The 18,472-nt window shown below is 40.5% G+C and overlaps 1 protein-coding gene across 1 annotated transcript in view; it reads left to right on the top strand.

The window, feature by feature from the left end:
- Positions 1-18,472, top strand: part of LOC310931055 (guanine nucleotide-binding protein G(o) subunit alpha) — a gene marked incomplete at its 5' end in the record, with an annotated part of 99,928 nt that overhangs the window by 78,750 nt on the left and 2,706 nt on the right. The window contains 2 exons of the mRNA XM_083894135.1: positions 1,424-1,553; positions 17,672-17,825. Coding sequence (XP_083750261.1) covers positions 1,424-1,553; positions 17,672-17,825 — 284 coding nt within the window. The remainder of the gene's footprint in view (positions 1-1,423; positions 1,554-17,671; positions 17,826-18,472) is intronic.

Here is an 18,472-nt window from a genome sequence, read left to right as displayed (position 1 = left end):
CCCTGCATTGCTTGATGTAAGTAGACTAGGCCTACGTAGAACAAATGTGCAATTCCATGCAGAGCAACGAGCGAGTTAAGAGAAGCAAGAGAACGAATGACGACGTGATCCCTGAGAAACGCAAATTCCAAGATCTCTGTCTCACCAAAAGAAAATAGTGATCAAAAATGGTGGTTAAAGACTGACTTTGACCAAGACAATCACTTGTCCAGATACAGAGCTTGTTCCAAATCAATAAAAGTTGACACCATCATGGGCGAAGCACTGTGTCACCACATTGAGTCCTTGAATTTGATGTCAATCAGGGTGTGGGAACCCTTGACTTCTTCTGCCCTTCTCCATTCGTTTTCCTCTTCTTTTATGGGACAATTGGTCCAAGATGATAACCTGCAGAGCTAGTCATTGCGCCACCTACTGGCAACAGGAACTACGCCTTTAGTCACATTCATTGTTTCATTTACATGAAGCTCTCAGGGTGTGAACTCTGACATAACAAATAATTGGTAGCCTCTCTCTCTCTCTAGCGCCACACAATGGCTGTTGCCACACCAAAGCCCGTTCAGTGCTTAGTTTCTCCTGTTGTCACCATAATACTAATATGAGGTTAATTAGACTCACCAGCCAAAAAAACAGACATACGACAGGCAGTGAAAAACACGTCAGAAAATGCTCGAAGGTCCCAAGTCTTTTCAAGTGTTTCCAGATGAGAATTAAGACGTTCATTTATAATTCATGGACTCATATCTGCATTTCCGTCTGCAACAATCTGACATCGTTTCAGCTCCACGTTTGTCAGTTTGGTTCAAATAAGAGAAGAGCTTTGTAACCCAGTTAACAATTACCCATACACGGACGTTATTCAGTGAATTCAGATCAGACAAATGCAACGCCTCTGTTTATTTTATGTGTGATTCTTTATGTGTTTTTTTTTTTTTCTTGTTGAGTCGAATGAAGCTCAAGTCTGAGTTATTATCCGTAAATGGCCGCAAAAGAAAGATATTCTCACATTCAGAGAACAAAACATGACTGAGTTACATCAAGGTCCGTCTTCCTGCTGAGAAAAGCGCTTCCACTGCAAACAAGCAATCGGCAACAAATGGCGTCAAGCTCGTTTGCTGGGGTTGGTATAAACTGTTTGTTTGTTTGATTTTTTTTTCCTGTTTGTTTTATGATGTTGTGTGGCGGGGGCAGTCGTGCAGCAAATGAGATCATTTATATAATTAGTGTGTGGATAAAGTCGGTTTATTATGAAATCGTGGCAGCCCATCACAGTGTGACATTCACAGGGGGAAGGAGAAATATCAACATGCACTCGGAATGAAATTCACAAACAGATTAAAACTGATATATATTTGATATTTAAAAAAAACGTCCATGTCTATGAATGCACGTTGATTCCCGTGTGTCTCTGTGTGGCCATCAGGCTGTTTGATGTGGGAGGTCAGCGGTCAGAGAGGAAGAAGTGGATCCACTGTTTCGAGGATGTCACGGCCATCATTTTCTGTGTGGCACTCAGCGGATACGACCAGGTGCTGCATGAGGACGAGACCACGGTAAGAACACGTGTTCCACATGTGTGCTCTCTTTGTCTCTTTCTCCCCTTTCTCCACCTCTGTCACCGCGTGGCCTCGTGACCCGTTTATTACCGTATGCATTAAAAAAGACACTGTGCTGCAGCGTGTCCAGTGTTTCACGGTAATGCATTCAGCATGTGGGACGACATTATTCCCATAATACGTTTTGACATAATGATATACGACAGTTAAGGCCTGTACTTTCAGCTGAAACATGAAACATGTGTCTTTGAAAAGGCTTGAAACAGAAAGAGTAAAATGTTGCTGAATTATTAAAAGCATTAACAACTTAAAACGTTTATATTTACACTCAAACTTTCCCTGCTTTCTGTTTTCTGATCTATGGACAAGCCCTTGTCTTCTTTTTGCTGCTGAATACAGGGTTATGATGGGTCCTAGTAATCCTTGAAAGTTTGTGAATTTGAAAAAAAAAAAGTCTTTGAATGTTTTTGAAAAATGGACTTGGGCGATTGAAAGTGCTTGAATTTTGTGCACGAAAGAAGTTAATGCTTAATAATTACTAGCGGTGTTGTGTCCACTGTCTCGCTGCCGTTGAGATTCCATGCAGGACAATAAGCAAGTAAAGTTAAGCAAGAGAGCAAATGACAATGTGATGCCTGGGAAATGAAAATTCCAAGATCTCTGCCTCACCAAAGAAAATGTAAAAGACTGACTTTGTCCAAGATCCAAAGGACAATCACTAGTCCAGATTCAAATCAAACAAGTGGACACGATGGGTGACGCAGCTCTTAGAAACTGCCCTCTCATCTGAAGCTGCGTCAGCACATTCAAGTCCTTGAATTAGGTAAGTGTTAAGGGTTAGGGTTAACCCTAATTCTTGAATTTGAGGCAATTGGTCCTGGAAAGTTCTTAAAATGTCCCTGTTAATATCACAATATAACATGTAAATACCTTCACAGAATACAACCAAGCTTGTAAGGGAAACCCTACATCGCCGTGGTGCATACAATGCTGGATTGTTTCTGAATTACCAAGGATTATTGTATCTGTTATTTATTTATCGCAGGTTTGTCAATGCAAATGAGCTACATAAAAAGCTAAAGCCTGCTTTATATCATAAGAAGAGCAGGTAGAATAACTTGCAGACAGACTTGATGACTCTTGAGCTATACAGAAGGCGTCTTGATTTACTGCAGTTTTTGCACATTAAAAAAACAGCATTGGTAAAGCATTTTCACACGGGTGGAGCCACGATCCACCATGAGGCGATAAAAGATGGCGCCATGTCATCGCAGGCAAAATCAGCTGATTTGGGTGCTATTTGTTACAACAGCAACAAAAAGAGCACAGCGTCTGCCGCAGATAACACAAGTAAATGACAAGTGAAGGTAATCAAACAACATGGCGGCTCACACAGAAACGGATTGAAACGGCTATTCCTGAAGTGTTTCCTCTGAGAAATTGTGTTTAGTTGCAGCTATATTTATCTAGATGTCATCAAGCCTCCCTCTGTGTTGGGAGCACCAGAAGAATGTCCGGAAATATCCATCAAAACACACACTCTTAAACAGCTTAAGTATCTTGACAGATCAGGCTGAAGTGCCGTGACATGACATGTTTAAATTAAGGACCTGTTTTATGACAACTGTGCGACATCTCCGGGATCTGTGGATCAACCTAAATGTCCAGGTGGTGTTGGAGGAAATGAGGAATGGATCTTAAGGCTTAAGGTTCCTCCACGAGAGGAGAAAATCTAAACTAAGGGTTTGATTTGAGGGCTTTGTATCAGCGCAGAGGAGTGCATCAGACTGTGATAGGATAAAGCTGGACATTAATCACTCACGCTGTGTTTCCATCATTGTACGGACTGTTCACTTTGGAATGGTAAAGCCCTGGATCAGGCTTGTGTTTTTGAATGAGAACAGTACCTTTACTTGGTAGTTACCCTGATCATGCCGTACCATTTTACTAAGGTACCCCAAGAAAAGGGGGGCCAAAGAATGGAACGGTCGGGATGTTGTATTTTGGTTCTATTCCTCATGGAAATGCTATGTTTCCATCATGGTACGGTTCGGTTTGGTGCGGTACGGCACAGTTGGGAACAGTAATGTCCTGGGTCAGGCTCCACGGAGATATGTAGTGTGATGTTGTACCGGTGCAATGACAATGAACAACAACATCAACCATAGACAAAAAATGGAGGACTTCCAGTAGCTCTGAAGTCAAACTTTGTTCGAGAATAGACTGCAGGCATTGAAGAAACACGGGTTGCAAGGGAGTGGCGCCTTTCTGTCGCCCAATCAGACTGGAAGTCGTAGCTGGAGCCGCTCGCCCCCACCGTACCGTACCATTAATTCCAGTTCCCCCAAGGGAAGGGTACCAAAAATGGAACAGTTGGGGCTGATTATTGTGGTACTATTTGTTAATGGAAACACACAAAAAATATGCACCGTACCAAACCTAACCCTAAACTTAGTGTCACTCGTACACAGTGCACTGCAGCTGTAGATCAAAAGTTCCTCATGTTACTGAACCTAAAAAGCCTCACAACCCTCGTACAGTTAGTGCCATTTTTTGTTTATTTAACAACGAAGCAAAATTCCCTGCATGGACCAATAAGGATTTTCAGAGTTTGGAAAAATATGGAAAACTTACTTTACTGTACGATAATAAGGGGAAATTGCTGGTCCACAATAGCTTTATGAACAACACTAGATCACATAATTGCCTTTAACAGCGTTATTATTAAGTAAAACAGTGTGGGAGTTTAATTACTTGTTGTTGGGTGTGTTTTTTTTCCATCTCCACTGTCACAGTTCTACTAGCAGACATGTGCATGGCATGTGATTCTGAAATTACAAACACCCTCTCCCTAATGGAGGTGATAATGCACACACACACACACACACACACACACACAGTGTACTGTATGTGCCATTTAAGCGCTCCATTAAACTCATTTCCATGCTACGTATTGAAATAGAATGACAACATTTGTTCCCGTAATTGCTTTCACGTCTGGACACGAGTGACAGGAATCTAACCGACAGTAATTAACGTTATATTGTTATTATATTAATGGTATATATTGTTATTATATTGATGGTGCACGCTTGAGGGTTTTGACTTTGACTGTAAATATCGCTGTGTGCTGCTGTACGAACACAACCACGCGTACGTTTAACGCTGCTCTCTCTGTTCAATCACTGCTTGCATTCCTCTGGCTGTCTTTGTCTTATACCTCTGAAAATATGACAACACACACACACTGACATTCTCTGAAATAGTAACAGCTCTGGGTGATCACCGTCTTCCTGCCTCCTGGGATAGGGATGGGAAAGGGGGTGGGGTTATAAACCAGGATATTGGGATCAAATGTGGGTGGGGCATTTTTTTTTTTTTTTTGGTTCCTGCTCTAAGCTCCGCCCCCTGCAGCATCTCTGGCTCCTTCCACTCCTCCTCCTGTCGCTCTCGCCATCGACTGTCCTTCTCTAACCAATCAGCAGTCAGATCTTCTGCAGACGCTCCACGCACAGACAGGTATGAAACACTCTGTTAGGTTGTCTCCCTCATCCTCCTCATCCTCCTCATCACCATCATCATCACTATCTTTTCCTCGAGTAGCTGCTTTCAAACGCTCATCTATTTCCACTTACAGTATGGCTCGGCTGTCGTTATTTATTTATTTATTTGTTGTTGTTGTTTTTATTTTAATGAGCACTTTAAAAATTAATACCCTTAGCTCGTTTGTTTTTTCACCTGCGGGCTGATCCCATTAGCGAGCACATTATGGGACTAATCAACGTCGAGTGATGCATAAAGCACTTTGGTAAACAAACCGTTCTAGTGCTTGCTAACGCTAACAGAGCCGGGATTTATTAAAACAGTACGAGCCACTTACTACATTGCCTAATAATGGAGAAATAATTAATGACTAAAACTAGTTGCGTTCTTAATGTACTAATGCTCATTTCCAGTGATGATTATTTAATCTGACTAACCGGAGAATGTAGTAATACAGCATGTCGCGTTTTATACATTAGGATGTATTTTTAACCCTGTGGACTTTTTTATTAACAGTAAAAAAAAAAAAAAAAGTTAGTTAAAAGTATAATTTCTTCTTCTTCTCTTCTTTTATTGTCACGCTGCTACTTTTGTAATTGTTGCCCTGCTTCCACAAACTGTTGCCGCCCTCTGCAGACGTCAAACACGTCGCTTACATACATTGCTGCTCATGGTTTTCCATCATTCATATGATGTAAAGTCATGTGATACAAACAATACAAAACATTACTTGCTATTGCCCCTAGTGGTCAGAAACTCTGCAGGGTGATCACTTGCTTACAGTGTGCTACAGTCAAACTGAATGTGCATGGCTTTGTTTAACTCTATTTTTATTTTTACGAGTACGTGAGCTGAACAACTGATTGATTTAAAATATAAATCCCAATTTGAAACAACGCAACTAGCAAATTTAATTACAAATGTATGATATCAGTTTTATTATCAGTTATATATCCTGCCTAATCTTGACAGAAAGGATCTCTCATGTTCTTATTGGAGTTGTTTTTTTTTATTAATGCTTTATTTAAAAGAGTCCCAGCTTTTAATATTTTTGCCATTCATATCTTAAAATTCTCATCTCATCAATATTTAGATTTATGCTCCATCATGATTTTAATCCGTTACACAGTGAATTAGGACTGCAACAATTATTCCATTAACCGACTATCAACTTGATCAAATGTGAATATATCCTGCTTTCTTTGCTCCATATAAAAAAATAAATCATTAAAACGGAATTATTTTGTGTTGTGGAAAAAACAAGAATTCAGTAACATCAACATCTAGTTATTTTCTGGACCAAACAAGTACTCGATTAATCGAGATAATAATCCACAGTTTAATCAGTTATGGAAGTAATTGTTAGTTGCAGCTCTACAAACTAAAGCTTTGACTGAAAGTCTTATCATCTATAATCGTATATTGCATAGCATTTAAATGTGCATGCGCTTAGTTAGTTAGTTGTGTGTGTGTCGCCCTGTTGACATCCCTGCTCGTGTCTCTCCCACAGAACCGCATGCTTGAGTCGCTGAAGCTCTTCGATTCCATCTGTAACAATACGTGGTTCAAGGACACCGCCATCATCCTCTTCCTCAACAAGAAGGACATCTTTCAACGCAAGATCAGCAAGTCGCCGCTGTCCATCTGCTTCCCCGAGTACACTGGTATACACTGCTTCTACACAAACATATATATACTGTATATATATACATATACTGCATTTCCACATTTATTGGTCAAAGCCTAAAGTCTCAGATTTAGTCGTGAGGTTGTGAACAGAGGAGGTGCAGAAGAGTCGTTCTCTTTTAGCTCATTTGATTTACGTTATTGTGAAAGGTCAAGGTGTATTTAAATAACACATTTAAATGCAGCCCCTGTTGCTGAATGAATTTAAAGGAAGTGATAAAATACAAAAAGGAAAGTCACTAAATAAAATTAAAAGAGTAAATCAATGGAAAAGACAACATAAAAATAGGAGGAGACTTGCACTCATTAAAATAACAAAAATAAAAACCAAAGCAAATAAGTAGGTGAAAAACAGAGAAAGTCTATCTAGGTGAGTCACCATTCCCCAAATCCTTGATTTTTGAGAATTTTCAGGAGGTTTCACTCCAAATGAGGACAGAAGAGTTGCCTGTGTTAACGTGAGCAGTTTTTGTAGTTACGTCTACGTCCTTATGGTGCACGCGGAGACGTCCTATGCTATGCTACACGCTAATAACGTGTGCTTAAACACTTGTAGACAACGCAAACGTTGTCATGAGGAACAAAATATGTCCACTCCGGTGATTTCATCAGTCAGCAGTTGCCGTGGTTACACTTAGTTGGCAGCAGCTCGGGGTTAGCGGGAGGAGGTAGCGTAGCTATAACGGCTACAACAGCGACACTGAGAGTCTGCAGGACGTTGCACTGGGGGGCGTGGTTAAATCCTCGATTTCACCTTTGATTTCAAAGGTCGAGTTTGTGACCTTGTTTCGATCAATATTGGATTGAGGATGGAGATTGTGACACACAGCCCTAATTTTAACCTTTCATGGTGACATTTTTACCCTGGAATTCAGTCCATTTCAGTCAATTTTCTAATAACAGCTCAACCAGTTGTGTCCGTTCTAATGTATTTTAAAGATTTCCCATGAACTTTAACCACTCATTAACACAGGACGGAGAGAGGAGAACATCAGAGAACAATAATAAGAGAGTGAAACAGTGAATGAAATCAGGACTTGTGTTGCCAGGAGTCCAAACAAGAGGAGAGCGAGTGTGAGAGAATGAGACGAGACCGACCGAGAGGAGAGAGAGAGACTGTGGGAAAGCAACAGAGAGAGAGTGTGAGAAAGAGAAAATTAAAATTCACAACCTGTTTCCTCTCGTCATCTTCTTCCATTTTACAAAGGCCTCCTCGTCTCCAGGCTCGCTCTGAAAACGTCCTCCAGTGAAGCAGAGAGAGAGCTGCTGTCACATAGACGTCAGTGACACCAGCAGCTCAAAATGACTCATTAATCACTGTGAAAATTAGATATTGCTTTTCCCAGCATTGCTTTTTAATTTCCCAAAACTCAAAATACTTTGAAAAATTAAATGCGTGACACAGGGTTTCCAGTTTCCTATTAAGATCATGATTATGATTTGAAAACGGAAATTGAACTATTTTTGGCTGAAAATAAGACACAAATAAGAATGGACCTTTTAGGCCTAGAGTGGAATTACATTTAAGTTGTGCAGCTTGGCTGGCAGCGAGCACACACTCATCCACATCAGCAGGAAAAAGTGTGCTGAGCCACAAATCCAAAGGTCATGTTTTTGAGACAAATACGAGAAACTCCTGCTGATACAGAAAATGAGTTACACTCTACTGACGCCGCCGTTTCTGCCTTTTGGCTCTAATTCCCCACTCTATGTCATCTTGTCTCCTCAGGGCCCGACACCTACGACGAGGGAGTGGCCTATATCAAGTCTGTGTACGAGGGCAAGAACAAGTCCGTCAACAAGACCATCTACTCCCACGTCACCTGCGCCACGGACACCACCAACATCCAGTTTGTCTTTGACGCGATTACTGATGTTATCATATCTCTAAACCTGCAGGGCTGCGGCCTTTACTGATCCTGATCTGTGTTAAAATGTCAGTGTTTACACACGCGTGGCCTGTTTCAGTGATGCTATCGTGTGGCACAGGGTCAAATGTAGGTTATAGGTGTTAATAATAAGGCTAATGTGTGTGTGTTTTTTAAGTGCTGGGCACGTTAACGTTGATGCAATTCCATGACGACTGACCGGAAAAAGACGCTCGATGTCATGTTTACGTGCCGCAGCTGCGTTAGCTCCTTTAGCGTTGTTAGCGCGCCTACAGTGGAACTGGAGCAGTCTGTTTATTAAAGAGCTAAAGGGCAGCGCCGGAGTCAAGGCATTGTTTACCAGTTAGCTCCGTTAGCTCCTTTATGGCCATTAGCGCAACTACAGTGGAACTGGAGCAGTCTGTTTATTAAAGCGCTAAAGGGCAGCGCTGGAGTCCAGGCATTGTTTACCAGTTAGCTCCGTTAGCTGCGTTAGCTCCTTTAGCGCCGTTAGCATGCCTACAGTGGAACTGGAGCGGTCTGTTTATTAAAGCGCTAAAGGGCAACGCTGGAGTCCAGGCATTGTTTACCAGTTAGCTGCGTTAGCTGCGTTAGCTGCGTTAGCTCCTTTTCGCGCCGTTAGTGTGCCTACAATCAAACTAGAGCGGTCTGTTTATTAAATCGCTACAAATAACCAGCGTATCTGTGTACTGCGTATGTGTGCCTCTATTTTTAAAGTTTAGCGTTACTTTAGAGACTCATTTTAACAATCGCGAGTCACGTAAACATGACGTCACAAGTGTCTTTTTCCAGCCAGTCATCATGGAAACGCATCATGCGATAACGTCCGTGAACGTGCCCAGCACTAGTCTTTTTTTTTCAAGTTTTCATGTCAGTCCCTAAAGAATCAAACTCCAGTTTAACTGTTACTCCAAATATGTTTGAATCGAGGTTCTATTCACGTGACTCACTTCCATATTTCTTTTATTTAATTTTAAGTTATCTCTCTTATGTTATGCGCATGTCATAGATACACATGAACTTTGACCTTCACTGAGGATAAATCCTTGTCATGTTTACAGTCTGCAGACTTGACAAAATCGTGTTCAACGTCACATTTTCTAGCTTTGTTTTGTATAAATCCGCAATTTTCTTTGCGATGCTTAAAAATTAGCATAATGAAATGTTTATGTTTTTGTCATGTTTTTTTTTATTATTTCTTTTTTTAGACTGTGTATTCATGACTATATTTATGCATTGATATTAAACAGTGTGTTGCCATTAATTCAGTCTCATAATTAACATGAAAACAAAGCGTCAGTCACACTGAAAGAAGCTTTGGGAGCAGATGGTTTTATCAGTGAGAGTAAACTGAACACGAGCGCTGTTTTCATTTTGAAATTGCGTGTTTGTCGGGTTTTAAATCAAAGCCGTATAACATCGGCAGAGCAGCTGCGGCGATGGCCTCTGTCGAGTAGAAATACAAGGTGTCGGTGCATTAAATCCTGTTGGGCGCTGATTTAGAGAGGTGAATCTGAGAGAGCTCATCTGGAGAATCTCCTGCAATCTCAGTATAAAAACATGTGAAACTACAGCAGTTTCCTGCAAAGATGTGAATATGGTTAAATCCTCCTCATCACCACATTGGTGTTTGATGCAGTGCCAAAATTTCAAACCAGTGCACCATCAGATTGATCAGATGTCCTGATGATAGATTATTTAATTTACTGCTATTAGACTTTTGACCTGACTTCACTGAGTGTTTGCCAAATGCCTCGCAGTGGTTTGACACAAGGAGACGTCGGTTTTTTCACCCTGCAAGAGTAGAAATACAGCAGAAGTGTGTTTTCAGTTTAAGTCCCATTTGTTTTTAGCCTTGGATGCATCACTCTGAGGGAATTTCAAACACCTTTCACAAAGCAAACAACACTTTATGAATCGAGCAAACAAAAATGAAACACAAAATCAAAATACACAACATTGCAAATATGGATTTAATCATTCAAAAATATTGTATTTTATTTGTTTGAAAATGCACTTTTTGTTTGCAATGATGGCAATTTTTGATCCAACGCTTTTGTGCTCCCTCACTTGTTTTTGGACTCCTTCACTTGTTCTTATGCTCCCTCATTTGTTCTTTGCACTACATCACTTGTTCTTTGCCGCTCCCTCACTTGTTCTTTACGCTCCCTCTTACGCTCCCTCACTTGTTCTTATGCTCCCTCACTTGTTCTTTACGTTCCCTCACTTATTCTTACGCTCCCTCACTTGTTCTTACGCTCCCTCACTTGTTCTTTACGTTCCCTCACTTGTTCTTACGCTCCCTCACTTGTTCTTACGCTCCCACATTTGTTCTTTACGCTCCCTCACTTGTTCTTATGCTCTATCACTTGTTTTTTGGACTCCCTCACTTGTTCTTACGCTCCCTCACTTGTTCTTTACGTTCCCTCACTTGTTCTTACGCTCCCTCACTTGTTCTTACGCTCCCACATTTGTTCTTTACGCTCCCTCACTTGTTCTTATGCTCTATCACTTGTTTTTTGGACTCCCTCACTTGTTCTTTACGCTCCCTCACTTGTTCCGGTAATTTTTGTGCTTCATTTTTGTTTGCTCGATTCATAAAGTGTTGCTTCTTAAAATGTGTTGCTTGCTTTGTGAGAAGTGTTGTTTCAAAATATTGATGCAGATCTAATCCCATAATACTGCAAATCCAATATTAATGGCTTCTTCTATTGTATTAATTTTGGATATTAGCACATGATGGGAGCTATCTGGGTGTGTTAATCCAACACAATTGCAGTCGCACATGTGTTTTAATATAGAGCTAATTGATACACATTTTTCCAAAAGTATTTTACTGATTGTTGTAAGTTTAGACGTGTGCAAATGTTTTTATGTATACTGTATATATAAATTTACAGTGTGCAGGGAAGTTGCTGTTTTTATGAAGACAAGGCTGCCGTCATCCTTCATCACCCTCCGGTCGTATATTTTTCACGATGGATTATCTTCCAGTCTTTTATGTCGCTATAAGTTCACTATAAAAACAACTAATAAAAAAACTTCAATGGAAGCATTGATTTTAAAAAGCCCAAGGGCCACATATAGTGTATCATAATATTGTGTATATTGTGTATATGTAATACACCTATTGTCCACCAGTGTGTCTTAATAACGCAGCAGGGAGCTTTGACAGAGGAGCATGAGATGAGTGTCAACCTGTTGTTTTTAAGACCTCATGTTTCACAGTTTTTGCTAATGTATGGAGCTGGGTTCGACCTCGCAGAGCTGCACACTCTATATTATACATATATATTTATATATAGCTGTGTTTGTTGCTGAAGTGAGTTTGTTTTCAGCCGTGTGAGTGTGAGTGCTCTCGTCACAAAAAAGCATAGTGTCTTCATTTATTTATGAGCAAAGTGTTTATCGCTCTACGCTCAGAGGATGAGGACGTGTCTCCATCCCTCTGCTCCAATCTGTGACTTTTCCTTCTTAAAAAACACACATGGACGATGATGATGATGATGATGATGATGATGATGATGATGTCATCAGCTCTGTGTCAACATTTTCCTCATTAGGGACAGAAAAGATACCTGAGGTTGTTTGTTTGTTGTGTGTGTGTGTGAGAGAGAGAGCAGCCCATGGGTGTTGGGGTGGAGTCAGTATCTGTGGATTAATTACCCAGAAGGCACCTGTCTACCCTTTCCACACAGACAGACCCCAGACACACACACACACACACACACACACACACACACTGACGACACAAACACACCGCTGGGACTTGAAAATGTCACAAACGCTCACTGCCAAAAACACCATTATCCAGCCAAAGAGCCACGGATGTTTGTGTCGTGGGTTCTTATTCTGGAGTCGATCATTGTCTCATCGCAGCTTTTATCTCGTTACATGTTAAGTGGTTATTGATGTCAGCGAGGCAGGAATTTAATGTCAGGCATGTTCTCCAGAAATGAAGGCCAAAAGAACACAATAAAAGCGGGTTCGTTTATCATTTAAAGACAAAAATAGCAAAGAAAATCTGTGAACTTTGGTACTTTAGTGAAATATTGTCCCTCCACTGTTGCAGAAGAAGATTTTCATGTAGAATATTTGATCTGTGGATATATATGGTACATTTTAGGGCTGCAACTCACGGTTGTTTTCAAATTCTGTGGATTATTTTCTTAAGTAATTGAATTTATGGGTCAGAAAATAAAGTGTAAAATGTCAAAAAATGTTGGAAAAACTGGACATGATGATGTTCTCAAATGCTTTGTTTTGAGTCCGTTTTAATGGTTTCTTTGTGATATGGAACAAAAAAATCTCACATTTAAGAAGCTGAGAGTTAAGAAAACCAATGACTCAAATCCAAATAATAGAATAATCCTCGTTGCAGCCCTGAGACTGTATATTAATATACATAATGCAAGCAAGAACACAAAAGAAGACCTTGCTGTCTCCGTTAAAATAATAAATATAGATGTCAATATGCCCTTTAAGTCTGAAGAGCAGCCAGCAGTCGACATGAAGCTGTGTGACTCCAGGTCCAGTTCACAATCAGGTGATTTATTTCCCCTCGGGGTGATAATGGCAGCTCAGTGTTTGAGTGTCGGAGCTCAGTCTTTCATGTCGGTGTTAAAATCAGACGATAGCACAGACGGGAGGTGTTACATGTTATGTTTTTCCATGTAAATCATTTGCTACCTCATTATATTTCAACTCCACTCCAGTGTTTCCTTTCTTTTCAATATGGCATTAAAGTTACAGCAAACACTGCAAAATTTGGTTTTAAGTCGATCCGTCGTGTGCTTTTATCAATTTAAAGCAGAACTTTTCTTTTTTTTCTCGACAGAGCTCCCCCTACAGTTTAGGAGTACATATTTGTACGACACCACCATAAACATCCATCATCCATCCTTTGTGTAACGCTTTATCCTCACTTTTTAAACACAAGTCATGCTTCTGTGTTTTCCCGCAGTCATTTCCTCTTCCTCTCTTCTTACAGCAACAGTTTTCTCTTCTTCTTTTTCACTGGCTCTGCCATGATGAACGTTTAAAATAACGCTATCACTGCCTCGATCTTGTAGTCGGCACCTGGCTCAGGTGTGTCTGTTGTAGCATAAAGTGAAACCCAAGACTTTGCGAGACTGTAGGACGAGTGGAGTGGAGACAGCCCCCAAATCTCCAAGACAGTTAAATTAGGGTAAATATGACATAATTCTACTTTAGAGAACAACTTTTCAGCTTCAAATCCTTGAAGGAAACAGATTAAAGACGTAGAAGTGTCCTTGGTTAGGTTAAGCTAAGTTAAGACACATCTTCATAAAATCTTCCTAGAAAGAAAAAAAGAGTAAATGGTTCATGAATTAAGTTCCAACTTACACATTTCATTCCATAAGAGAGTAAAACAATGTGCTCCCTGTATACGTCTGTACACAGTAAAATGATTATGACGTGCATAATCAACTCTGCTCATGTCAACCATTTTAACATGAGCAGAGTTGTCTAATTTTCCATAATTAGTCACTCTTTAACTCGTGTCCTTTCAACCATTGAGATGTTTAACAAAAAGAGAATAGTTTCACCTCTTGATCATGTTTTTTTTAATCTATTTCCAGCTATAATAAAAGTGTAAAATATGTCAAGTTTACGTTGGTGTGATAACCCAAACAAGGAAGTCATGATCGGAAACCACAGCTCTCAATTGGGAGTAACATTTTGTCCGAAATTAGACCAGATTATGTGGTTACATGAAGTTTTTCTATTCAGATTATTTGTTCCACAAGTGTGTTTGGTCATGGAAAATATGTTTTAATAGTTCTATTCCAGAGATAGTTTTGAAACATCAGCTTTTCTTCTCCTCCATATGAGTGTCGAGGGTCACTGGAGCCAATCCCTCGCCCTGGTCAGGTCACCAGTCACATTCACACCTCTGCTCAGTGTCAAAGCGTTTAATTAACCTCTGCGTGTTTTTGGGTCTGTGCGAGGAGGAAACCGGGTCGTTTTTTGTTTTTTTCAGCACATCAGCTTTGATGTAACAGAAATAAAGCATGATATGACAGCCTCCTCCATCTTGCCTCAGCAGTTGTCACAGCGATTCATCAATCATCCCAAAAAAATTTGCAAGTCAGCGTTCAGCCAGACTGAAAACTTTTGGACGGAAGAATTATGGGTGCAGTAATCACGACAGGTCCTCTGGGATGGAAAACGCTGAAAACTCTCTTTTTCTTTTTATTGTTATTGGAGCAGAGCAGAGCTCCGGTTTGATTCAGCGCTCCTCGTCGTTATGATCGCAGCTTTGTCTTCTCCTGACAAGGAGAGAAATATAAAAAAAAAAAGAAAAAGGAAAGGTGTCATCCTCCACACCTCATCTCACACAGGTTATTTAGTGTTTATGGCTGCGTTCTGTTTTGGACCTGTTGTCACTAAAACAATCACTGGTGCTGTCACGTCGTGAAAAAGAAAGGTTTTACCGAAGTTTTTATAGATTTAAATGAGCTCCTGCTGATTTATTTATGCTTCAGGTGTTTTGGTGCTTGTTTAAACATAAGGCATTTGAACGCCTCACTGCTGTGGCTTTGAATTTACGGTAACACTTTAGATTAGGGAACATATTCACCATTAACTAGGTGCTTACTAACATATATTAGTGCTGTGCAAAAGGTTAACGCGCATTAACGCACGACACATTTCCATGACGACTGACTGGTAAAAAGACGCGCATGACGTCATGTTTACGTGTTGCTACACCAGAGTCCAGGCACTGTTTACCAGTTAGCTCCGTTAGCTGCATTAGCTCCTTTTAGCGCCGGTTAGCGTGCCTACAGTGGAACTGGAGCGCTCTGTTTATTAAAGGAAAAGAGCAGCGATACAAATAACCTGCGTACCTGCGTACTGCGTATGTGTACCTCTGTTTTTAAAGTTTAGCGCTACTTGATGAGAGACTCATTTTAACAATCCGGAGTCATGTAAACATGACGTCACGCGCGTCTTTTCCAGTCAATCGTCATGGAAACGCGCCATGCTTTAACGTTGACGCGGTGAAACGCCGTTGACGCGTTAACATTTGACAGCACTAACATATATAAGTTGCATACTAGCCCATTATTAGTAATTAGTAATTATTAAGCACATATACACCTTATTCTACCTGCATTACAATAAATTAAGATTTTTCCTAAAAAAGGTGTTAATACATGCTTAATACTTACTAATAAAGGGCTAGTATGCTACTTATGTGCATGCTAGTAAGCACCTAGTTAATGGTGAATATGTGTTCCCTAATATTCAATTCAATTCAATTTTATTTGTATAAAGACAAAACACAACATACATCATCTCGAGGCATCTCAAGCTGCCCTGTCTGCATGGCAGCTGCTGGGGGAGCTAATGATAATAGCTATGTGGTCCACACTGAATACAGGGGACTGGCTAACTATACTTAGCTTCTATGTTGCTAAGTCTGTCTTTTTCCGGTCAATCGCCATGGAAACACGTCGTGCGTTAACGTTGAAGCCGTTAAACGCCATTGACGCGTTAATATTTGACAGCACTAACATATATAAGTTGCGTACTAGCCCTTTATTAGTAATTAGTAATTATTAAGCACATATTAACACCTTATTCTACATAACCTTATTCTACCTGCATTACGACATATATTAAGATTTTTCCTAAAAAAAAGGTGTTAATACGTGCTTAATATTTACTAATAAGGGCTAGTATGCTACTTATGTGCATGCTAGTAAGGGGGCCGTACCTATGTTCCCCGGGTCCTATGTTCCCCGCTTTGTATGAGACCGGGGAACATAGGTACGACCCCCTAGTAAGCACCTAGTTAATGGTGAATATGTGTTCCCGAGGCATCTCAAGCTGCCCTGTCTGCATGGGAGCTACTGGGGGAGCTAATGATAATAGCTATGTGGTCCACACTGAATACAGGGGACTGGCTAACTATACTTAGCTTCTATGTTGCTAAGTCTCGGCTCCATCCTGGCCAATAAGCTACATTTATTACAAGTAGCTTTATTGCTAAAGGAGGCCTGAAGAATAGCTAAACATGTGGCACACAACACTAAGCTAGCTTGTTACGCTAGCAGAACCAACGTACGTGAATCTGCATCGATCGTAACAGTAGATAGATAATCACAGAGAGAGCAGGAGACACTCACAGCCTAACATTGAAGAACAGTTAATTAACACTTTATATTAGTTTGGTACACACTTAGAAGTAAAAGTGCTAAGTAGAACCATATAAGGTTCTTCGGCTTGTCCTCATAGGAGAACTCTTTTTGGCTCCAGGTAGAACCTTTTTATAAAGGTTTAAAGGGTTCTCTGGATCAAAATGGTTCTTACTGGAACCATTAGTGTTACCAAGAACCCTTGAAAAACCCTTTCTTCGGGAAAGGGTTTTTCAGAAGCAAATGGTTCCAGGTAGAACCTCAGCCCTTGTAGAAGACACTTTTGGAACCCTTGTTTCTAAGAATTTACATGGAACCAATTTTGTCCATGTGAATATGTGCATTTATGTGATGAACACTGTCTGTGCTGTATCTGGCTCACTGCTGTGATAATTGATTGTATTTATACACAAAGAGAAATGATTAATAAAACACTGCAAAGTAACAGGATGTGTATTTTCTTCGTGAATAAACATTTATTGAAAATGTTGGGAAGTGTTTTCTCATGAACAGGCATTTCTTAACACCGCCCGCCTCTGCCCTCGGTCAGCATCTTTGCCGCTGCACAATGTTCATGCACTCGATGAAGTAAAGACATTTCTGCTGTAATGGCAGTAAAATGAGCAGCAAAACCGTAAATGTCCTTAATGTCTTTCCCTCATCACAGTCTTATTGAGGTTTAAAGAAGACGGAGAGAGTTATGTCAGCTCTGCTTATTGGACTTCATTATAGATCTAAAGTGGATGTATGTTTAACTCAGCCCTGCTTTTCTCTCCTCTTTCCATCTGTTCCTCTAATCTAATCTAATCCCACCTTTCCGTCTCCTTCGCAGAATCGCATGCACGAGTCTCTGATGCTGTTCGACTCCATCTGCAACAACAAGTTCTTCATCGACACTTCCATCATCCTCTTCCTCAACAAGAAGGACCTGTTCGCGGAGAAGATCAAGAAGTCTCCGCTCAGCATCTGCTTCCCCGAGTACACGGGTAACAACGCAGTCATTATACACTCATTCTTTTTTAGTGATCAGTGTGATCGATTCAGTGAAACAGAGGACAGATAAAGCAGCTGATGCGTCGTTAACTGTGTGATCGAGCAGACAAACGTGAGAAGCACATGACCTTAAAATGATCAGATTGTGTTCCTGTGTTGTCAATATTACTGCGGAGGAGGTTTGCTGTGTTAAAGAGCAGCCACTGAGTTAATTTTAACACTGAATTAAAGAAAAAACAACTACTTTTACATGTAATGCAGCAAAAACCTCACTTTTGGGGAAGCTCAGCTTCTCTGGGAGTAATTTTTTTAGCCCGTTTTTGTCTATGCACTGGAAATAAAAACACGATTATAGCATTTCAGTTTGACATAATTATTGCGTTCTCTTGTTCTACGTGCTACGTGCTAGGCTACGTGCACAATGTAACTTCCGCCTAGCAACCGTGGCATCCTCGTCCTCAAATTAAACGTTTCTGCTTTTTTAAAAAGTCTCACCGCTTTATAAGTAATTAATAAGCGCAAGTCACAAGACTGAGCGCCGCATTTGCTGTTTGCTGTCTGGGTCTCCGCTCTCGCCCTCGGTGTTGGTACTTGGGAATTATTCCAAGTATAAAGAGCAGGAACGGCACCTTTCTTAAGC

The sequence above is a fragment of the Microchirus variegatus genome (genome assembly GCF_963457635.1).
Source record: "Microchirus variegatus genome assembly, chromosome: 8".
NCBI classification, from domain to species: domain Eukaryota; kingdom Metazoa; phylum Chordata; class Actinopteri; order Pleuronectiformes; family Soleidae; genus Microchirus; species Microchirus variegatus.
Note: the sequence above shows the minus strand (reverse complement) of the source record. Positions and strands in the feature narration are given on the sequence as shown.